The sequence below is a fragment of the Callospermophilus lateralis genome, chromosome 7 (assembly GCF_048772815.1).
Source record: "Callospermophilus lateralis isolate mCalLat2 chromosome 7, mCalLat2.hap1, whole genome shotgun sequence".
NCBI lineage: Eukaryota > Metazoa > Chordata > Mammalia > Rodentia > Sciuridae > Callospermophilus > Callospermophilus lateralis.
In genome coordinates, this window is record NC_135311.1 from 140372268 (window position 1) to 140394558 (window position 22291).

Consider the following 22291-nt stretch of genomic DNA (forward strand, 5'->3'; position numbering starts at 1 on the left):
AGGCACCCCCACTGCGGCCTTAGTTTGGGGTCGCCCTCCACCACAGGCTGAGGCGGTGTAGAGGGAAGGACCATACAGCCACATCCTTGCTGTTGTCTTCCTCCTCCTCCCAGCACATTTGGGATGTACACATGGAACTGCCACCTCCTGTAGAGAGGCCTGTTCAGGGGTCTGGTTTCAGGCCTTTCCCGCCCTGTCCACTGAGCCCCTCCCAGCCTTGCCTGGGGCTGCACCTGGCCTGGCTGGACCACTCCTGTCTGGGAACACTCCTGCACTGCTGCCTGGAATCTTCTGCCTTCCCCACCCTGCAAACCCCTTTCTCCCACCAGAACCTTTACTTCTTCCTGAACTCCCCAGGCACCCCGTGCTAATTAATTGTCCTTCCCCTTAAATCCAGGAGCCTCCTGAGGGCAGGGGCTGGGCCTTGTCAGCCCTGTGTAGTGACTGAATGACTGCAGGAAGGGCAGGGAGAGGAAGGCCTTTGGGGCTGGGTGGCAGGGAAGGCTTCCTGGAATAGGCAGGACTCTCAGTTGCTCCTTGAGCCCCAAGACGGTGGTGAGGTAAGGTTGATGCGGGACGAGGCGCCCCAGACAGGCCAGGGATGCCTGTCCAGCCAGCTGTCCTGCTAGCCCCTGTGCCTGTGTCCCCAGGAGGAGGTGGAGCGGGAGGTGATCAAGCAGGAGGAGAACGTGGACCCCGACTACTGGGAGAAGCTGCTGCGGCACCACTATGAGCAGCAGCAGGAGGACCTGGCCCGCAACCTGGGCAAGGGCAAGCGCATCCGCAAGCAGGTCAACTACAATGACGCGTCCCAAGAGGACCAGGGTGTGTGCTGCGGCTGGGAGACCCCGGGGGTTCTGGAGTGTCAGAGGGCCATGTCTGCAGGAGCCCCTGTCTGGTGCAGTTCTGCAGGCAGGGAGGTGGTTGGGGAGGCTTCTGGGAGAAGGGGGCTGCGTGGGTTGCGGGTGTTGGGAGGGGAACGAGGCGGGAATCTGTCCAGTGACTTCTTGCACGTGGTGTGAGGTTGGGCAAGCCTTCCTAGGTCTGTTTCCCTGTCTGTAAAGTGGGATGGGATGGGGTCATTCTTAGTGTATTCCGTGGTGTGATTCCTAAGTAGTGGAGTTGAGCTGTTGAGTGAGCTCACAGGAAGTACCTGGTGGCCGCTGTCAGTGTCACTGTCTTCGCTGGGCTGGGTATAGGGCTTGGCCTGGCCCTGGGGGTGCGAGGGTTGGAGGTGGGCTTCTGTTTGCACACATGCGCTCTGCCTGCCTCCCTGCAGAGTGGCAGGATGAGCTCTCGGACAACCAGTCTGAATATTCCATCGGCTCCGAGGACGAGGATGAGGACTTCGAGGAAAGACCAGAAGGGCAGAGTGAGTATCCGTGCTGGTGACCTGGTCGGCCAGTGGACCCTGGTCTGCCGTGGGGTGTGGCTGGGGTCCTACTGGAGGTAGTAGCAGGAGGATTCCTGAGGTGGGCTGGTGAGTGGGGTGGGAGGGCCCCCTTGGCCCTACCTGAGGGTTTGTGGCGGCTTCTCCCCAGGTGGACGGCGGCAGTCCAGGAGGCAGCTGAAAAGTGACAGGGACAAGCCTCTGCCTCCTCTTCTTGCTCGAGTTGGCGGCAATATTGAGGTGGGGCTTGCCTGTTCCCCATTTCTCCCAGTTCCCCGTTCCTGCCACCCCTGGGGTATGGAGGAGGGGCTGGGGGTTTGTCCAGGGTCATATGCCAGGTAGAGGTGAGGCAGGGATGGACCCCAGGGGCAGGCTTCCCCCACCTTCTTTCTCCCCCATCTCTGAGTTCTCTGCACCCACTGTCTCTGACCTGACCCACACCTGCTCTCTGCCCTGCCCAGGTCCTGGGCTTCAATGCCCGACAGCGGAAAGCCTTTCTGAATGCCATCATGCGCTGGGGCATGCCGCCCCAGGACGCCTTCAACTCCCACTGGCTGGTGCGAGACCTCCGCGGGAAGAGTGAGAAGGAGTTTAGGTAAAGGGACCAAGGTGGTGGCCCAGGTGTGGCCTCCCAGTGTGTAGGCCCTCCCAGTATGCAGTCTGCTGCTGCCAGACTCAGGGCATCTGGAAAGTTCACGTCGTGTGGTCTTGGACGGGTGCTGGTGGGGTGACTGGCAGAAACACTAGCCGGCCTGTCTGCCTAGCCCGGCTGGCAACACTCCAGTGGGGAACATCTGGGTCTTCCAGGGTGGGGCCATCCTAGGAGGGTCCCCTGCCAGGAGGGCTCCCTCTGTCCTCTCCCAGAGCCTGGCACAGCAGGCCAGGTTGGGAGGTGAGCTGGGGTTGATGTTTCTAGCCAAGTGGTCCCCTGGGGTCCTGCCAGCCTCCTCAGAGGGTCCTGATGGCCCCCCACTCCCTGAGCCCCAGTCCCCCCACCACCCCAGAGCCTATGTGTCCCTCTTCATGCGGCACCTGTGTGAGCCGGGGGCGGACGGCGCGGAGACCTTTGCGGACGGCGTGCCCCGGGAGGGCCTCTCCAGGCAGCACGTGCTCACGCGCATCGGGGTCATGTCACTGGTTAGGAAGAAGGTGGGTGAGTAAGCCTCCACAGCGCCCTTCCTGGTGCCTTCCTGGGTTCCTGGCATTGTCCCTGGGGGTCGGCAGTCAGAGGGCAAGGCAAGTGCCCGGCACAGGCCACATGGCTGCCCGGGGTCTGAGCCAGCCCAGAGGGATCCCAGAAGCCTTTCTGGGTGAGGGGCCCAGATGGTGGAGACAAGGATGGAGGGTCCCAGGGTAGAGGACACACAGGGTGATGGGGTGCAGGGGCGCTGGCCGGGGAGTTTGTGCTCAGGAGTGTGTCTGCCTGAGCCTGTGACGGTCCAGTCCTGTGACTGCCCCTGGGCTTTTGGGCCGAGCTTCGACCACCACCTTCCCTGCTTCTCCCCCATGGCCCCAGGTTCAGGAGTTTGAGCACGTCAATGGGAAGTATAGCACGCCGGACTTGGTCCCCGAGGGACCTGAAGGCAAGAAGCCTGGAGAGGTCATCTCCTCGGACCCCAACACGCCGGTGCCGGCCAGCCCTGCTCATCTCCCACCAGCCCCACTGGGCTTGCCAGGTCTGAGTCTGGGCGAGCAGGGGCGGGCATCTGGGTCACCGGAAGTGGCAAGACACAGTGGCCTTGAGTCCTGTGCGGCATTCCATGAAGGACGTACCTGCAGAAGTATCTCTATGAGTGTGTGTGGGGTTCTTCTTTTCCTTTTGTTTTTGTGCAGTAGTGGGATGGAACCCGGGGGCACTCTTTCCATTGGGCTACACCCCAGCCCTGTTCATTTTTTGAGACATGGTAGCTGAAATGACGGGCCTGAGGCACCACGCCCAGCCGAGGGTTTCTCTTATTAGATCTAATCTGCCCGCGTACCACACGGCTCCCCCTGAAGCCTGCTGGCCAGTGGCTCTGCTATACTTGCAGGGTCCTGCAGTGGTCACTGCTTCCATTGCCAGAACACTCTCATCCACCCAAAAGAAGCCCGTACTCACCAGCAGTCCCTGCTGGTCTCCCCTCCCCAGCCCTGGGCAGCTGCTGGTGTGCTTCTGTCTGGATTTGCCTGTTCTGGACGTCTCAGATCAACCGGTCTCACACTCTGTGGCCTTTGCTGGCTGCCTCCTCTCATGGAGCATTGCGTTCCAAGGGCTGTCCGCAGCACCGATGGGTTCTTCAGGCCTCCTGGGGCCCAGTGGCATTCCCTGTAGGGATCCACCACCCCGTGTGTCCGTTCGTCCGTTGATGGGCAGCTGGGTGACTTCCGCATCCTGGCTGGTGTGGATGGTGGGAGCGTCTGCACCCATGTCTTTGTGTGGACACAGGCTCTCATTTCTCTCCGTTCTCTTTTCATCCACTCTTGGGTAGACACCTGGGAGTGGGTTGCTGGGTCATATGGGAGCTGCCAGCCTGTTTTCCGGAGTGGCCACACCATTTTATTCCTGCCAGTGATGTGTGAGGGTTCCATTTCTCTGTGTTCTCACCAAACTCAGGAAACTGGTTGTCTGACAGGATTCCAGCTCCCTGGTGGTGAAGTGGTTTGATTTGCGTTTTCCTGGTGGCTGAGCGAGTTGAGCATCTTTTCATGTGCTTATTGGCTATTTTTTTATGTCTATTTTAAAGAAATGTCTTTTCAACCTGAACTCAGTGGTGCACCCCTGTAGTCCCTCAGGAGGCTGAGGCAGGAGGATCGAAAGTTGAAGACCAGCCCCAGCAACTTAACAAGACCCTGCCTCAAAATAAAAACTGAAAAGAACTGGGATGTAGCTTAGTGGTAAAGTGCCTCTGGGTTCAATCCCTAATACCAGGAAAAAAGAAAAGTACTTTCAGGTTCTTTACCCCTTTTTAATTGGGCTGTTTGTCTCCAGAGGTCCTTTTGGTGATCCGTGTGCTGATTCAGCAAAGTGCCTTCCTCAGTTGGGCCTGACAGGCCTGGGGCAGACACCTGTCCCCAGGCTCCTGGACGCAGGCATGCTCGTAGGAGGTGGATGTGTTGGGGCTTGCCTCTGGCTCTGCCCTGAACTCCGTGTGACCTAGGGCAGGTCACCCACCCTGAGCCTCAGTTAACCGTGTGTAACGGGGATGAGACCGTACCCCTTCCTCCTGGAGTCCCTAGTTATGTGGGGACCTGACAGTGGGGAGGGGACTCACGGCCAGTGTGGACCAAACCCAGGATTCCTGGCTCCTGGCTGGGAGGTTCGACAGTCACCATGTGAACAGCACCTCACGCCTAGTTGTGTACCCAAGAGGGATCAAAACCTGCTTCCACCCTCCTCACCCGCCTCCTGCCGGGGGCAGCCACTGCTATATGCAGCCCTGTCCTGACAGCCCCTGACTTTGGCCTCACTGGGCCCAACGTCCTACGGGCGTCTCTGACTAGAGGCCAGGCCTGCGCTCTCTGGTGTACCTGGGAATCCTGCCCACTTCTCCTGAAAGTTCTGGTCCTCGTGGAGCCTTGTGAGGACCGGGCCCCATCTGTCTGGCCTGCAATCCCACTCTCGACCCTTCTACTTTTTCACCTGAGCCCCTCTGTCTCGGATCTTTTCTCTCTTCTTCTTCTTCTTCTTTTTTTTTTTTAAACTGGGGATTGAACCCCAGGGGTGCTTTGCTGCTGAGCTACATCCTCAGCCCTTTTTATTTTTTTGAGGTGGGGGCTCACTAGGTTCCTGGGGTTGGTCTTGAACTTAAGATCATCCTGCCTCAGCCTCCAGGGTTGCTGGGATCGCAGGTGTGCGCCACCGCGCCTGCTCACTGCTTCCCTTTAATCTTTCAGACAAAATGGAAACACAGCTGGGCTTCGTGGATGAGAAGGAGCCAATGGTGCAGAAGCCAAAGAAGCCCTTGGATGTCCAGGTACAGAGGCTGCTGGTGTCTGGGCCTGAAGCAGGCATTGGGTGAGGCGGGGGTCTAGGGACCCTCTCGGGCCTTGCCCAGCCATGAGGACCCAGGCACCCTTGCTCCCAGTTTGAGGCCTCTGGATGGGAGGGGAGCAGGCTGGGAGCAAGTGATGGGAGGCAGGATCGTGGGCCCCGCCCTCCTTTCCCGCTGAGGCCCCTAGCCTGTCCTCTCCAGGCCCTGCCAACTGCCCTGGACAGAGGGGAGGGTGAGGACAAGCACGAGAGCTCAGACAACAAGGAGAGAACCCGAGAGGAGCGGCCAGAGGAGGTGGAGAAGGCCCAGCCCTCCCCGGAGCAGCTGCCCAAAGGTAGGGCCTTCCAGGTGCCCTCCCAGCGGTCGGTGCGGTCTCTGGCCTCAGCAGGGCAGGCCGGTGGGTGGACTGTGCTGCTCTCCCTTTCTCTCTGCTGAGGGTAGACCTGGCAGGCTGCATGAGGGCAGGGCAGGGGCTCAGGTCTCTGCACGTGGACTGTCACCTTTCCTGCCATTCAGGGGCGTTAGGATCGGTGACTTCTAACTCGGGTGCACTCTGGTTTGGAAACGTGAGTCTGAGGATGCTGTTGAAACCTGCCTTCTGGCTTCACGGGTCAACCTTTGGCGAACGTTTTGTGTGTGCTTGAAAAGAGTGTCCATTTCTAACTGCTGGGGGCAGGTTCTGAGTATGGGCATGAGCATTAGGTAGGGCTTGCTCAGGACCCCACGGGATGTGTCCTTGCTGGGAAGTAGTTGACTGGCTGCTTTCTGAGAGACTCTGTTGACCCTGCCCTGGGATGAGGGGTCCACCTCTGGCCTTGAAGTGCCCGGTTCTGGATTCTGCCTCCCGTGATTTGAGGCTGGGTGTCAGGTGTTCATCTATTCGGGTGTTTCTTATTTTTCTGGTGACTCGGGCGTCTGATTCTCCTGTACTAGTGATTTTCTCTCCTGATCCATTTTGCCTTGAAGTTTATTATGCTGATTTCTATTGACCATCTGTTGAATACATATTATATGCCTTTTTCTATCTCCGTTTAAAAAAAAAAACAACAACATTCTGGTTGGGATGTGATTCACTTGCAGGAGTCCATGCATTTCAAGTGTACCTCCCGCCCACGGGTCTTGAGGACATTCACAGACTTGTGTGACCATCACCGCTGTCTAATTCCACAACATTTCCATGGCGCTGGAGAGAAGCTGCGTACCCATTTCCAGTCCCTCCCCATTTCTTCCTCTCCCCAGGTCCTGGCAATCGCTACTCTATTTTCCGTCTCTGTGGATTCGCCTCCTCGGGATGTTTTCTGTAAACAGAACCATAAAACACGCTGGTCTTCTGTGTCTGGCTTCCTTTGTGTTTTTAAAGCTCACCCGTGTCATGGAAGGCTGGTGTCCTTCCTGTAGCCAAGTGATTTCCCATTGACTGGGTTGGTGGGGTTGTTTATCCGTTCACAGCTGATGGATTTGGGGTTGTGCCTACCTTCAGCTATTGTGAAGGATTCTAGTGTGAACATATGTGCCCACGTTTTTGTGTGAACGTGGGTTTTTTGTTTCTCTTGGGTGTCCACCTGGGAGGAGCCTTGCTGGATCGTAAGGCAGCTGTTTCATATTTTGAGGAATGGTGAATTGTTCTCACACGTGCTGACCAGTTTACGAGCCCACCAGCAAGGCGTGAGGGTTGCCCGTGTGCTAGTCAAAACTTGTTCTTATCTGTCTTGATTATAGCCATCCTAGGGGTGAGAATCGGTCTCCTATTGGGCTTCCTGTTTGTACTCCATTTGTGCCTGAAGATGTACTTTTTCAGGTGCTTATGGCCCATGGGTATTTATGTTTGAGAAATGTCTCTTTTCGGATTCTTTGCCCATTCTAAGATTTTGTGATTTGTCTTCTTATTATTGACTTATAAGGGTTCTCCCCCCTCCCCCCCAGGTGCTAGAGATTGAACCCAGGGGTGCTCTACCATTGAGAGTTACCCCCAAGCCCTTTTTATTTATTTTTTTTTATTTTGAGACAGGGCCTTGCTTTGTTGTGGAGATTGGCCTTGAACCTGCGATCCTCCTGCCTCAGCCTCCTGAGTTGCTGAATGCTAGGCTGCACCTCTGTGCCCAGCAGGAGTTCTTTATAGATTTGTGTTTCCTTACCAGCTGTATGATTGGCAGATGTTTTCCTTGGTTGCTTTACTTTTAATCTTTCTATGCATTTGTGTTTTAGGCATCTCTTATAAACCCTGTAGAGGACTCTCTAGTTTAAATCTCTGTCTTTTGGCAGGGAAGTTTGATCTCTTTACATTTATTGTAGGAATTAGATAGTTGGATGAATTTGTATCTTGTTTTTATGTGACTCTTGCCTTTTTTTCTTTTTCCTCCCCTCTTGCCGTCTCTTGAAATGATCACATTTTCTTCATAGTTCTCCTTCCTCCCGACTCATTTGGAACGTTCATGGTTGATTCTGTTCTGCAGTGTTGATTTTTACCACACAGCCCTCCTGAATCGCATCGAGACCGTGGACTGTTAGCTGTAGTTCACTTCCCTCCCCTCTGCTCTGTTGCTTTTGCCCTGAATTTTTAGTTTGTTTGCTTTGACGTCCCCACGTTTGCTGACGTCCCTCTGACGCTCTGATCCTTGTTTAGGTCTTCGCAGTCTCTTTGCCTTTGTGTGTGCTCACCTGTCCCGCACTGCTTCACTGAAGTCCCCTCTCTAACACACCCTTTAATGGTGCTTCCCGCAAATTCCTGTGGATTGTTTCCCTTTCCCCTTGAATGATGGTAAGGCTGAGGTGGGCCGGGGATTCCCCTTAGCCCTTTGAAGATATCTCCTTTTTATTCTGGCTTTCATTGTGCTGCTGGGGAGGACACTACCAGTGAATCGTGGATCCTTTGGAGGACATCTGTCTTTACTCTTATTTTCTACCGTTAAAAGACTTTGTGTGTGTGTGTGTGGTGCTGGGGGTTGAGCCCAGGGCCTTGTGCGTGCTAGGCAAGCACTGTACCACTGAGCCACATCCCCAGCCTCAAAAGGGCTGCTTTTAAGATTTTCTCTGGTGCTTTGGCGATGTGTGATTTCAATACAGGGAAATTCCTGCCCTGCTTTTGAGATTCCCTGATTCTCAAAGCAAAGCTTGTAGGTCCTAGATCAAGTGTGGGAAACTCCCGGTCATTCCCTCTTTGCTAACTGTCTGCTCCATCGTAGTTCTTTCCTCCTGGAATTCCTATAACTCATGGATCCATTCACTTTCCAACAAGATGTAGAGCGAGCTGACTGTCAGTCACTGTTCCAGGTCCCGGGATACAACCCGTGAACCAGAACCGCTCGTGGCTCATCTCTTGCCTTTTGCGCCCTGGTGTGCGACGTGGGCAACACCAATAAGTAGAAGAGACTTCGGATGCTCTGAGGAAAGCAGGGGACCGGGACGGGCAGCGGCCGGGGTTCGAGCAGCCCTCCACATCTTGCTGCCTCCTTGCCTTTCTCTGTGCGGTTTCTGGGTTCTCCTCCGACCCAGCTTCGGGTATCCTGGCTTGACCTGGCTGTGTCTCCGGCTTCCCATGGCTCTGCTCTGCGGCTGCGTAGGCATGACTGCACACCCCAGGGCTCAGAACAGTGCGCCTGTTAGCTCCCAGCTCTCGGGTCAGAAGTCAGGAGAGGGCGCGGCCGAGTCCCCTTCTGGAGGTCGTGGAGACGGAGATCAAAGTTTTGGCTGAGCCAGGCTCCCCCCTGAAGGTTCTGGGGAGAAAGCACTTCCAAACTCATTCTTGTTTACTGACATTGGTCCCTTGAGGTTGGAGGACTTGGAGGACTGAGGTCCCATTTCCTTGCTGGCACCACCTGGGGGCCACATGCTGCCAGCAGCCACCTGCGTTTCTTGATGTGTCAAGCCAGCTCCACCCTCAAGCCAGCAAGGGGCCACAGGGCCTCTCCTGCATTGGGCCTCTGCCTGCCTTTCCTGTGGCCGGCCTGAGAGGGCTCCCTGCTTTTAAAGAGCTTTGTGATGGGGTCAGGCCCACTCAGGTAACCCTGTTTTAAGGTCACTGTGCCACTCACAGGAGTAGAATCCATCATATTCCATGCTGGGGACTTTGAGGGCCCCTTAGAATTCTGTTCCCAATTGTGAATTTCATCTCTACAAATTGTCTGGCTTTTCCAGTCTGTTTTGTTCGTTTTTGGTACAGGGAATTGAATCCAGGGTGCTCGACCACTGAGCCACATCCCTAACCCTTTTTATTTTTTATTTTGAGTCTGGGTCTTGCTTAGTTGTTTAGGGCCTCACTAAGTTGCTGAGACTGGCCTTGATCTTGCAATCTTCCTGCCTCGGCCTCCTGAGTCTCTGGATTATAGGTGTACGCCACTACCCCTAGCTCCCTGATTATGTTTTTTTTTTTTTTTTTTTAGTGCTGGGGATTGAACCCAAGGGTACTTTATCATTGAGTCACATCCTTGGCCCTTTTTAATATTTTATTTAGAGAAGGGTATTCCTGAGTTGCTTAGGGCCTCACTAAATTGCTGAAGCCGGCTTTGAACTTGCGATCCTCCTGCCTCAGTCTCCTGAGCTGCAGGGATTCCAGGCGTGCTGCACTGCACCTGGCTCCCAGCTTGTTTTTGGTCTTATTCTTCCCCCGTGGGCTCTGTTCTTTCTGTTGATTTCCCTTCCCTTTAACCCTTCCAGACACTGGCTTTAGTGCCTGTCTCCCGGTTTCATCACCTCCAGACACGGCTGCTCGCTGACTCCCTGCTGGGTTGCCCAGGTGGATGATGGTGGTTTTCTGGAAACCTGGACAGTGTCATGTCCCTCCCCCTTTATTTCCAAGTGCTTGGGGCCCAGTGGTCCCACTAGTAGATTTGCTGGTCTGGGACCAGCTTATATGATGCTGTCTTTGCTGGGACTTGATGGTTGTGACCCTGCAGCCTGGGGGTCCTGGACTTTGGGTTTGGGCTCCTCGTGAGGACCTTCTCCCCTGGGGCTGTGCTGGAGATGGGCTTCTGGTTGTGCCTGTCGGATGGAACTTCCACTCACAGAACAGACTGGTCGGAGGGCGCTGGCTTAGCTCCAGTGCTCTGCGTCCTTTGGGCTGACCCATCTGTCCTGCTGAGGTGTTGAGACCCAGCCCCAGCACCCCCATTCCTGGTGATTATGACCCCCTGCTGGGGCCACCAAATGCCAGCTCATGTATCCCTGGCTTTCATTTCTTCTTTATTTCTGGCTCCTGATGACTTTCTTTTCTTTTACTGAACTCACTTTTTTTTTGTGGGGGGGGGAAGACAGGGTCTTGCTGTATTAACCAGTCTGGCCTTGAATTCCTGGGCTCAGTGAGCCTCCCTGGGACCACCCCACTCACATCTCCTGTGTTGATTGCTTTTTTAGTGATGTGATTTTATGTGTGTGTGTGTGTGTGTGTGTGTGTGTGTGTGTGTGTTTGTATCATCTGTTTGTGGTGCTGGGGGTCCGAGCCCTGGCCCTGCAAATGCTAGGCAAGCCCTCTGCTGCTAAGCTGTCCCCAGCCCCACTAATGCAATCTATTCTGCCTGGCACTTGTGGATGTTTTAAGAGGAGTTCCACAGGACTGTGGCCTGCCCAGTGGCTGGACTTCACATCCTTTGGTTTTTGGTGCAGGAGGGCGATTCCAGACTACGGCTTGCAGATGGGGGCAGGGCAAGCCTCTGGAGTGGGTGTCCAGGCCTGGACTCCCAGAGGTCATGGATGCACCTGTTGGACTTCAGGTAGATGCATGGGGTTCTTTGACCTCCTGAGCCTCCACCTGTGAACCCTCTTTATCTTGCAGAGGAAGTGCCTCCTGAGAAGGAGAGAGCTCTGGACAAGCTGGAGCTAGGCTTGAGTCACAGCAGAGGGGACGGCAGCGACTGCAGGCCAGGTTTGGGGCTTTTCTGCATTCTGCCTTGTGTCCTTTGGTCCCTGATGGTCCTCCTGGGCCCTGGTCAATCATCTTATTGGAGCTGGGCATGGGAGCCTGGACTCATCAATCCCTGGTGGCACAGTGGTCTGCTCCCTGGAAATGGACTCCTGCTCTCTCCTGGCCCTTCCATGGCCCCTAGGGAGGGAGAGACCTGGTCACAGATCTTGGTTTGGAGGATTTGGGGGTTCAGCTTTGCATATGATAGGTGCTGTAAATCCTAGAACATTGTTCCTCTGGACCCTTGCTTGCCTTTGGGCCCTGGCCAGTGCCTTGGATGGAGAGTTAACATGATCTCAAGATCTTTTTTTTTTTTTTTTTTTTAAATATTTGTTTTAGTTGTAGGTGGACACAATAATCTTAATTTAATTTTTATGTGATTCTGAGGATCGAACAGTGTCTCAAGTGTGCTAGGCAGGTGCTCTGCCACTGAGCCACAACCTCAGCCCGGTTAGCAAGATCTTTCCACTCACAGATGACCCCAAAGCTGAGGAGAAGGAGCCCGCTGAGACACAGCAAAACGGTGACAGAGAGGAGGACGATGAGGGGAAGAAGGAAGAGAAGAACGGGAAGTTCAAATTCATGTTCAACATTGCCGACGGGGGCTTCACGGGTATGGAGGGGCACAGAGCTGGGGCTGTTGCTGTCCCTGACTGTGGGCCCCAGGAGCCGGGCAGGTGTTACTTTATGGTAGAGTGTGAACGGTTGAGGAAAGTCTGTCTCATGTCCTGTCCTAGTACATCGGAGCCGTGAACTCTGGGTGGTGTGAGGGGCCAGTGTTGGGGGAGCGCTTCCAGCCCACCGCTGAGACAGCAGAGTGGGGCTCCTCTCATTCTGTTCGTTGGCGGTTTTCCCAGAGCTGCACACATTGTGGCAGAATGAGGAACGTGCCGCCGTGTCCTCGGGAAAGATCTATGACATCTGGCACCGGCGCCATGACTACTGGCTGCTGGCGGGCATCGTGACGTATCCTTGGGCAGACCAGGCCGGGCGGTTGCTGGCCCCTGGCTCTGGGAACCTCAGCAGGAGCCCTCTGAAGGCTCGGTGGGGACCCTGTAGCGCCTTCTCCTAGCTTCCAGAGATGCCCTGGCACTCCTGGGCCACGTGCCTCACACGTGGGCTCTGTGGTCTGGTCCAGACTTCCCTCCTCTTACCTGGACAATGGTCTACGTGGCCTCTTCTCCATCTCGCCTCTGAGACTGCTTCCAGCTCAGGCCCCACACACAGGCCCTGGATGTTGGCACTTGGACCTACCCACCCTGGTTATTGGGGTGGAGGAAGTGGCCATGATGGGGTCCCTGTGCCATGTCTGGCACACTGAGGACACCTGTCACTGCCTGAAGAGATTGTCCCCATTGCCCCCCATCAACATGCTCTTCTTTAGCCGAGACTATGACTGGCCTGAGGGCAAGAGCTGGGTGCCAAGCCTCAGGCTGTTCCCTCCATCCCAGCTGCCAGTCCCACCCCTCCCTGTGGCCAGCTTTGTCCTTAACGTTGCCTGCAGGCATGGCTATGCCCGCTGGCAGGACATCCAGAATGACCCGAGGTACATGATCCTCAATGAGCCCTTCAAGTCTGAGATCCACAAGGGCAACTACCTGGAGATGAAGAACAAGTTCCTGGCCCGCAGGTTCAAGGTCAGTCCTCAGCAGGGCCACAGGTTGGGGCGGGGCATGGAGAGGGGCCTGAGGCGAAGGCCTAGGTGGAGGATGTCTTCCTCCTTCCTGCCTGGGCCTGGCTGGGCGCTGGTGGAGGAGGAGCGTGGCCGTCCAGGAGGAGGGGCCAGCCAACCTCTCACCCCCCAGCTGCTGGAGCAGGCGCTGGTCATCGAGGAGCAGCTCCGGAGGGCCGCGTACCTCAACATGACCCAGGACCCCAACCACCCAGCCATGGCCCTCAACGCCCGCCTGGCCGAGGTGGAGTGCCTTGCCGAGAGCCACCAGCACCTGTCCAAGGAGTCCCTTGCCGGGAACAAGCCTGCCAATGCTGTCCTGCACAAGGGTGAGCTGTCCTGGGCAAGGACACCCTGTGTGTTGGGGGGCGAGGGCAGAAGGTCAGTCCCAGGGCCTGGCCTCCTGGGTCAGCCTGGGGCAGTCCCTCACTGAGGGGAACCTGAGCAGACCCTGGGCTGGGTAGGTGACAGGCCACAGGATTTAAAGCCTCATGGTTATGGAGCCTGATATGCACCTTTCTTCAGTTCTCATGAACCCAGGGAGGTGAAGTCGCGTGTCCTCTGTGTGCTAGTGAGCCTTGCCCTGTGAGCCCTGCATCCTGTCCCTGGTGATGGACCAGGGCTGTGGCCTCCTGGGGAGGCTCTTTGTGTGGAGGGAAACCCAGTGTTTCTGCTTTGCCTCTGCCAGAGCAGGGGCCCCTGGAGTTATTTGGAAAGCCCACTGATCCCCCAGTTGGCCAAAGGGCTTCCTGCGCCTGGCGAGGGCGCCCCCTGGTGTCCGATGCTGGGGTGTCGTAACACACCCTTGTAAATGAGGGCTGGCCTGGCTGCTGCGTGGGCGGCACCAGAGAACAAGCCCCTCCATTCCTGGGCCCTCCTTCCCTGCAGTCTTGAACCAGCTGGAGGAGCTGCTGAGTGACATGAAGGCAGATGTGACGCGCCTGCCCTCCATGTTGTCACGCATCCCCCCGGTGGCTGCCCGCTTGCAGATGTCGGAGCGCAGCATCTTGAGCCGCCTGACCAACCGTGCCGGGGACCCCACCATCCAGCAGGTCAGGTTCAGACTGCATGCCGTGGGGCCAGCCCCTCGGGCGCCCGGTGCCCCAGCTGGGGCTGGGTGGGTGCCGAGCGGCACCTGTAAAGCTGAATCCTTGCCTCCAGGGCGCTTTTGGCTCCTCCCAGATGTACAACAACAACTTTGGGCCCAACTTCCGGGGCCCTGGACCGGGAGGGATTGTCAACTACAACCAGATGCCCCTAGGGCCCTATGTGACCGGTAGGTGCCCCTCCGCTTCCGGGCAGCATGCACACAGTGCCCTGTCAGGGCCCAGCCTGCCGCCTGCTGCGGATGCCCAGCAAGCCGCCGTGTTCTCTCTCTTTGGCAGATATCTAGCCGTCCCTGTGACTTCCCCCTGTTGCAGCGCTCATTTCCAGCTGAGGTGAGGTCCCTCCTGGCTGCTCCCCTGTCGTGCGCCCACCCGGCCAACTTGGCAAGTCAGGCCTGGCTAGAACTAGCCCGTCCATGAGCTTGATTCTGGTCCCTAAGTCTCCGGGTCCTCACTGCCTCGGGCTTTGGGAGCCACTCACTGGCCTGGACCCCTCCACCCAGCCTCCCTTGGCCCTGGGACCACCTTGGGCCAGGCTGTCTGCCGTGGGAGGCGGGGTGGCAGGACCCAGAGGACCCAGTGGACCTGGGCAGACCCTGTGTGTGCACCTCCGTCTCTGTACTTCCATGTGCTCCTGTGTTCTTGGTGGTGAATTGGGACAGTTGCCCCAGAGCAGTGCCCCATCCTGCCTTGACTGACCTGCTCAGTGGGGACTGCGGGCAGTTATGTCTTGTTTCATACCCTCCCTGAGAGCTTGAGGAGTGTTACTGGAAGGAGGGGGGCTCTCACAGACTAACTGCCAGCTCCTGCCACCTCCTTCACTGGGACCACCAGCTTCCCCTGAGTTCTGTCCCCATAAGAGCAGACAGGACAGTTTGAGGGTGAAGATAATGGACTTCCAGGCTGGTCACCCCACTGGAGACTGAGGAGAGCTGTCCAGCACTCTGGGTACAGCTCACGGCCTGGCCAGTGGTCAGCTGTAGGCTCTGGGGTATCTCTGGCCACCTAGACACATAACCCACTGACCTGCTTTTTGCAGCCACACTTACCGGGCCACCTGCCTGACCCCCACGGGAGAGAAAAGCTGCTGCCTTTTTAGAGCCGGTGCCACCTTGGGACAAAAGGGAAATGGAGAAGTGCCATCCTCTCACAGAGAACGAGGCCTAGCCTGGCTGGCCAGAGCCCAGAGTGCCACCTCGTCGTCACTGAGTTCTTCCACACAGCGTCACACCCACTGCCATGCTGGACATGCCCTCTCGCCACCTTTTCCAGACGACTTCCTAGAGAGATTTCATTTATCTGTACATCTTTTGCACTTTCCTATTGAAGATTCGGATGAATTTGTCTTGATAAAAGTTGGATGACGTATGGAAGATTCTGAGCACAGCACTCACCTCTCGTCACCAGGCTCCAGACCCAAGGGGAAGCTCCCTGGAGGCCCTGGCGCCACCCTGCAGGCTCAGCCCAGCTGGGGAGAACTCAGTGTTTCCTGTGCCCTGTCCTGCCTGCCCTCCTGCTGCAGCCCCTGCCCGCCTGGTACCCCCAGAACCAGGTGGGCCAGGTGGGAGAGGGGCCACCTTGCTCTGGCAGAGGAGATGCTGCTGACGCCTGGATCAGACAGGGTTTTCCTGTCTCCTTCCTGCCAGGGATGGAGACCACCAGGTAGAGGCTGTCTTCTGGGGGCTCCATGTCTGTCCCTGGCCCAGCATGTCCTGAAGGTTGGGCTCTTGCTACCAGCAGAGAGACCCCAGAAGTACATGGCAGGCTTCAGCGTGTGCGGCCAGGGAGGAGGGGCATGAGTCTGTGGGAGCCACTGTAGGAAGGGATGGAGGTTTGCCATCTGCTGGGGGTGTGGCTATGGGCAGGTGAGAGCTTGTGTCCTGGTAAGGAGGGACCTGGGCATTTGATGGCCCAGGAGACCCTGCCTTGTCCTGTGTCCTGCGAGGCCTGTCCCACCCACCTTTAGGTATAGACTTTTCTGATCTGGGCCACAGATGCGCAGGAATCAGGCGGACCCCTGAGGCCTGGACTGTCCTCTTCTCTGTCCCTGGGGGGTCCTCCATCTGGGCTCTTGCTGCATGAGGCAGGGGCCCCAGCTGCCCTTGATGAGTTCTTGGAGGGTGTGGGAAGAGCTCTGCGGGGAGGCAGGGGACTGGACCAGTGGCCTCTAGACCCTTCTTAGCAGGAGCCTTCCTGCTTCTGCCTCCTCTGTGGGAAGGCCTTGGAGCCCCTGCCCTTCTTCCCAACTGTGCCTGGTTGGAATCCAGCTCCACCCTTGCTCCTTCCCCGCCCTCAAGACCTCATAATGCCCTGACGCTGGATGGGGGTCAGTGGGAGCTGGCCAGGCCTCGTGCCTGTTGTCTAACCTCCCACGGGCCCCAGCGTAGCATGGACAGGGCTGTGCAGCCTTGAGCTGGAGCCTCCCAGGCGAGTGCTCTAGGGTGAGGGTCCTTTGAGTGCAGAAGGAAATTCACTGAGGAACTGGCTGGGCTTGGGGGCAAGAGGGGCTCAGACTCCACTCCCTGGGAGAGGCATGAGGGACCTGGTGTCTCTGGGCCTGTCGGGGACAGAAGTGAGGCAGGGGCAGTAGTAAGTCTCAGCCTCATCTCATGGACACTTGGGCAAATGCCTGGCCCTCCCTGAGCTCCAGGTTGCTCATCTGTAACATGGCTTTTTCTCTGAACCCCTGGACCAGACCCCAAGGCCCCTTGTTCCAGTCTTGATCCAAGTCTGGCCCAATTCTGAGAGCGGGGGTGGGCAAGGGGAGGAGAGCCCCGGAGGTGGAGAGGGTTGGATTGTGGGCAGGCTTGAGCACGCAGAGTTCCCGGTGTGGCTGGCCCCGCCTCCCAGGAGGGTGGCCCTTGTCCTCACAAGCCCCTGTGGTCATCTAGCACCACCATCCTCTGGTCAGCGCCCCCCTGCAGCCTCCTGGCTCAGGCCAGATGAGAAGACCTGCCGCCAGCTCACTCCCCAACCCAGGGCCGCTGTGATGTCATCCTCAGTGGGTGGGCAGTCAGCCCCTGGGTGGCCTCTGGGACAGGCCCGGCCCCACCCCAGTGCAGGGTCCTGAGGCCAGGTGATGACCCTCTCCCTTGCCCCTCCCGAGGGCTGGTGGTCTCCCTGGAAACCTTGCTCGGTCCCTCTCTCTGCTTCTTCCCAGGCCTGTCCAGGGGGCCCTCGACCCCCTTCCCTGCTAGGCTGGAGGTGGCACCCACAGCCAGCCTGGCCCTCGGAAGAGCGTGTTCTCCGTGACCAGCACCCAAGAAACCGGGAGGGTGGGCTGCCGAAAGTGGGGCAGGTTTCTGAAAGGAAAGGTTTTCCAGAATGTTCTCATCCTGGTTCCTCAGTAACTTCCTGCCAAAGCTGTGGTGGGGAGCAGGGAGCCCGGGGAGGCCTGCCTTGGCCTATTTGCCCTGGGGATGGCAGCCCTTGAGCCCCAGGGCAGCCTGCCTTCCTGGCCCCAGCCCTCTGTTTTGTCCAGTGTGGGGTTTTGTTGAACTGCCTTTGGCCCAGAGGGCTCAGCAGTCTGCCAGGTGGCACTGGCCTTTGGGTTGGAGTGGCCACTTCTGAGGGCGCCCTTCCCACACACCTGCCACCAGGCTGCTCTGTCCCCTGAGGCCAGGCGTGAGGAGGCTCCCTGAGGGGCAGCCAGAGGCTCCTGTCTCCTGCAGCGAGGCAAACTCCCGTGTCCCGCAGCCAGGCCCTCCTGTGGCTGGGCTTCCTTCCCAGAGTCCTCTGGCGGCTCTCCACCCAGGCCCAGGGTTGACCAGGACTCGGCCTGCAGATCCCAGGGCCACTGAGGGCCTGAGGGGGGGGCTTGGGGACCTGTGGCCTCTAGTGTGCTTGGGGGCTGGGGAGGGCGAGGCCGACCCACCCCTCTGCCCTCGCTGTCCCGGTGGCCTGGTTGTAGCTTCGGGTGGACGGTGCCCCAGCCCTTCTGCACAGCCTTGGCACCTAGGGGAGCCGCTGCTCCTGCTGGTCCCCGAGTTTACAGGTTGTGGCCGTCAGCCCAAGGCGTGGGGGTTGTTGTGTTTATGGATTTTTTCCCCTTAAGTTCCAGATTTTTTTTTTAAACAAAGTATTTTTTTAGGTGCGATACCCAGAAAGGGCCTGTTGGGTGTGTGTGTGTGTGTGTCCCGACTCCTCACACGGAGGTTGGTGCCCCCACCTTGCAGCTCCTGCTGGCTTGGCCTGGAGAGGAGGGAAGGCCCGCCTGGGCGGCGGAGGAGGGACTCGCCTGCCCAGGCCCCTGGCCCAGGCACATCCTCAGGCTGGCCAAGGGAGGGCCTGGCACTCTGAGCCAGCTAAGAGGGTCTCTCCTGCTGCGGGGTCCCTAGTGGGGCAGGGGTTGAACCTTGGACACCAAGTTCCCCGGGGGTTGTGGCTCACTGTCTCCTGCAGGAGGCTGGCAGAGACCACAGCCAACACAGTCACCTTTTCTTTGTACTCTGCGTGTATGTTTTGGTTTCTGTGTTTTAATAAACCCTTTGGGAAGGGACTGAGTCAGATTCTCATTTACAAAAGGGCTGGGGAGGGTGGAGTGGGGGACCCTGCTCCAAGCCATGTCCCACCTGAGAAGTCACACTTCTAAGGCTTGGTCGCACTGGGAGGGATGGGCAGTGAGTAGCCATGGGGTGGGCAGGGGAGATGCCCTTCTACCTGCACCCCAATCTTATGGGCTTCCCCAGACCCCGACCCCTCATCATGAGAACCACAGCCAGCCAGTCCCTCAAGCTACGACAGCCTCCCAGCAACCATCCCTGGGCCGTGGGACAGGGCAACAGACCATGTGTGTGTCGGGTGCAGGGGAGGCACCCCAGCCCCACGTCTGACCCTGGCCTTTGCCTCCTGCAAGGTACTTCACCCTGACCCACCTTTGGCAATAGGGACCGGTTCGGGAGCCCCAGTGTTTGGGTGTCTACAGTTGGCAGCCCTGGCCCAGCCCAGACCCTGAGGAAATGAGAACAAGAGGCAGGAGACCCGCAGGCTTGGGTTTATTTGTCATTCCGTAGACAGGCGGCTGGGTCCTGGTCTGTCTGGTTGGGAAGCTTGAGGCGCGGCAGTCTGCCGGCGGAGAACGCGGTAGCTGGGGAACCACGGTCATTAGAAAGGGGGAGGGAGGGCGCATGATTTACAGACTGGCTGAGAAGAGGGTGGCCGGGCGCCTTCCTTGGGACCCCAGATCTGACCATGTGTTTGGGACGAGCAATAGTGGGGCTCTGCTGCCCCCAAAGGCAGCTGATCCCCCACCCTGGGCCCTTGGTCCTTGGGCCCCTGCTTGGCAAACTGCTTCCAGAAGAGGGTGGGGGCTGCTGGAGGGTGGCCAGGCAGGCCGGCCGGCAGCTGGGGCCCAGGAGGTAGGCCTGGCACCCGGGGAGAGCTGCTGGTCCTAGGCCTGTGCTGGTGCCCCTGAGGCTGGGCAGCTCTCCCCTTCCAGGCTCAGTCTGCCCTTGGCCCTCTGCTGCTCCTCCAGAGGTCCTGCCCAGCCCCCTCCAACCTCCTTCCTACTGGGGACCACCCCCAGGAATCAGAGCCCCGTCCTCCCTGCAAGTGGACGCCAGAGGAAAAGATGCTTCAGAGCCATGTTGCTGGAAGTGCCACCTGGGGCTGCCTGGGCTCTGGGCAGGGTGTGCACCTGTGGCCCAGGGCCCTCGCCTCCCTTGCCTTGGTAACACGGCCAGCGGGCACCGCTTTCCCCGCAGCAGCCCTGCCGCGGACCCCACTGCACACTGCAGACTTCCCACCGGGGGCTCCCTGCCAGTGAGGTGGGCCACCTGGCCCTCAGTACCACCCTCTGCCACTGCAGGACCCTGTCCTTGGAGCAGCATGGAGGGGAGTGGCCTCAGCCCAGTGGCCTCCGCTGGAAAAGGACAGCACCCTCTCGGGAACCCACAGGCTGCTTCTGGTGCAGCAGGTCTTGGTGGAGGAGCCCCCAGGGCCTGTCTCTGGGCAGGGTGAGGGCTGTAGCCTACAGGGCCGTCAGGAAGGCGGGCGGGGAATGGAGGGCACGTGTGCTGGCCTCCTCTCTCCCCTGCCCGCCTCCCCCCTCCTTTGTGGTTTTCCTACAGCTGTTCCCAGGCCTTCACTCAGCCAGGCCTGGACAGCAGGCCCTTGGAGTGGCAGGGAGGAGCCTTCCCAGAATAACAGCCCCGCCCAAGGGCAGAGCAGGAACAGATGCGCCTGCGCTGGGGGTGCTGGCCAGCCACCGCCTGCCCGGGGCCTCGTGGAGCCAGCTGGCTAGTCAGGGCGGGGGCAGGTTTCATAGAGCCCCACTCCCACAGAGCCAGCAAAGGCTAGGTGCCACTAGGGCCGTGGGAGCACAGGACTGGGCCCCTCGAGCCTGCGGGCTTCCTGGCCATCCCTCCAGCCTCCCCCTGCAAAGGGGCTGACGCTCCGCCTGTCCTCCTCCCTTCCCCCAGCCTGTCCTGGACCTGGGTGGGGATGCTTCTCTCCAGGGAGAGGGTCCCTGGGGTCTTTTCCTATATTGTGGGGACTGTTGCTGAGGCACAGCCCTTGGTCCTTGGGCCTGCAGCATGGAACCCCAGAGGCTCTCCCTCACTGAGCCGAAGCGCGTTCTCTGGGCAGAATCCAGGGCCACTGCTCCGCCACAGGACAGAGAAGGGTCTTGGACCTAAGGAATCAGCCTTGGGCATATGGCCCGTGCCTACTGTCGCCTGCCCCCAGGTGGTCAGCAGCCACAGTGTGACTAACTGTGCTTCACAGGGCCTTCTGTGGCATGGACAGGGCCCATTCCACTGGGACCCTTCCCATTTGCTCTGGGCCTCTGTGGCATATCAATTGTGGGCAGAGTTGGAGACGGTGGGACAATTATCTAAAAGTCAGACCCACAAACTTTTATGGGTCCCAAACCACAGAGCCAATCTCCCTGGGGTCCCTGCTCCTGCCAGCAAGGGTGGGGTGGGGGCCAAGGGCTAGCTGGGTAGGCATGGCCCGGGCAGGGTGGGGTCGAGAGGGGTGGTGGAAGGGATCTGAGGTTGGGCCCAGCACAAAATACCTGGAGCCTGTGGAAAGGGAGGCTGAAGAAGCCTCCAGTAGGGAGCCCCTACCCCAGCTACCAGGGCCTTGGCAGAGGGGGCTCCAGGAAGTGCTGGACTCCTTCCCAGGGGGGGTTCTTGGTAGAGGAGAGGCCAACTCTGCCTGCCCCGAGGACCCAACCAAGTCTCTGCCAGGCTGTGACTTTGGGAACTGCCACGAAGGGTCACGGCTGGGAGAAGCTTGGTCTCCTCTCCGAGGGTGAGCCGAGGCGAAAGGCTTGGGTGGGACTGCTTGAAGGTCCTTCCTAACCAATGCCATCTCCCTGGCTCACGGTGGACATGGTCTGGGGAAGCAGCGGGTGGCATCTGGCAGCGACTGGAGATCATTTCCCGATGACGTCTGGGCGTGGTGTTTTCTCTTGGATACAAACCCCACGCTGTACTTGGCGTCAAAACAGCATAAGCGAGCGAACAGACAGGAGGGAACCGGAAACTGTCCGAGCAGGTGGTGGGCAGCTTAGGATCTGTAGTCCTTTTTGCTGTAGGGTTTATTGCCCAAAATGCTATCGATCTCGTGGATAATGGATGATGACAGTTTTGGAAGGACCTGCGTGCGGGGACAAGAACTAGTCAGAGCTCCACGAAGAGTTTGGCTGGGCCTGTGGAGGAGGCAGGCGACCCTTCCATGTTCCACGGACTGGCAGGTGGTGGTGGCAGGGTAGAGGCCCCAAGTGCCTGCCTTCTGTGCCCCCTAACTGCTCTCCCAGCTGCCCCTGCCTTAGGTGACAGCAATACCAGCCTTCTGGATGACAAAATTCCCCAGGACTGACTCTGCTCTCCTGCCCCATATCCAGTTTCTCAGCCAATCTCATCAGCACCCAGGCTCCAACCACAGCTCCCACACCTGACCTCAGAGACTGCTGCTACCTCCCACCAGCCATCTTGGCCTTGGCCTTGACCTTGAAGTGCCCCCATGAGCTGCCAGAAAGCAAGACCCTTTCAACAGCTCATTGGGTCATGCCAGGCTCTGTTCCCAGCTCAGCCCAGTCCTTGGAGGCATGTAACGCCCTGGGGACCTCGGCTCTGCCTGGTGCCTCCTCAACCTGCCAGGACTGCTCCTCCCCCGGAAGCTTCTATGCATGAGTCTCTGGCATTTCTTCAAGACTTGCTCCAAAGCCCCTCTTTCTCCACTGGCCCAGCTGACCCCTGAAGCCTGGCACTGTGGCTCTCCTGCCCTGCCTGCCCTGCTTCCTAAGGCGCT

At 58.3% G+C, this 22291-nt stretch overlaps 2 protein-coding genes across 5 annotated transcripts in view; one reads left to right on the forward strand and one right to left on the reverse strand.

Moving 5' to 3' along the window:
• Chd5 (chromodomain helicase DNA binding protein 5) overlaps positions 1–15185 on the forward strand; it is a 56240-nt gene extending 41055 nt beyond the window's left edge. Inside the window, exons 26-41 of the mRNA XM_076863415.2 lie at positions 651–825; positions 1280–1372; positions 1542–1630; positions 1852–1985; positions 2395–2539; positions 2907–3066; positions 5264–5343; positions 5563–5695; positions 11129–11218; positions 11733–11870; positions 12115–12223; positions 12762–12894; positions 13063–13258; positions 13818–13981; positions 14315–14368; positions 15075–15185. Of these exons, the coding sequence (XP_076719530.2) occupies positions 651–825; positions 1280–1372; positions 1542–1630; positions 1852–1985; positions 2395–2539; positions 2907–3066; positions 5264–5343; positions 5563–5695; positions 11129–11218; positions 11733–11870; positions 12115–12223; positions 12762–12894; positions 13063–13258; positions 13818–13981; positions 14315–14368; positions 15075–15134 (1953 nt within the window). The 3' untranslated portion in view covers positions 15135–15185. The remainder of the gene's footprint in view (positions 1–650; positions 826–1279; positions 1373–1541; positions 1631–1851; positions 1986–2394; positions 2540–2906; positions 3067–5263; positions 5344–5562; positions 5696–11128; positions 11219–11732; positions 11871–12114; positions 12224–12761; positions 12895–13062; positions 13259–13817; positions 13982–14314; positions 14369–15074) is intronic.
• A 3863-nt stretch (positions 15186–19048) lies between these two features.
• Positions 19049–22291, reverse strand: part of Kcnab2 (potassium voltage-gated channel subfamily A regulatory beta subunit 2) — an 84991-nt gene continuing 81748 nt past the window's right edge. For all 4 annotated transcript variants that reach the window (XM_076863417.2, XM_076863416.2, XM_076863420.2 and 1 more), the window contains one exon: positions 19049–21637. In XM_076863417.2, coding sequence (XP_076719532.1) covers positions 21548–21637 — 90 coding nt within the window. In that variant the 3' untranslated portion in view covers positions 19049–21547. The remainder of the gene's footprint in view (positions 21638–22291) is intronic.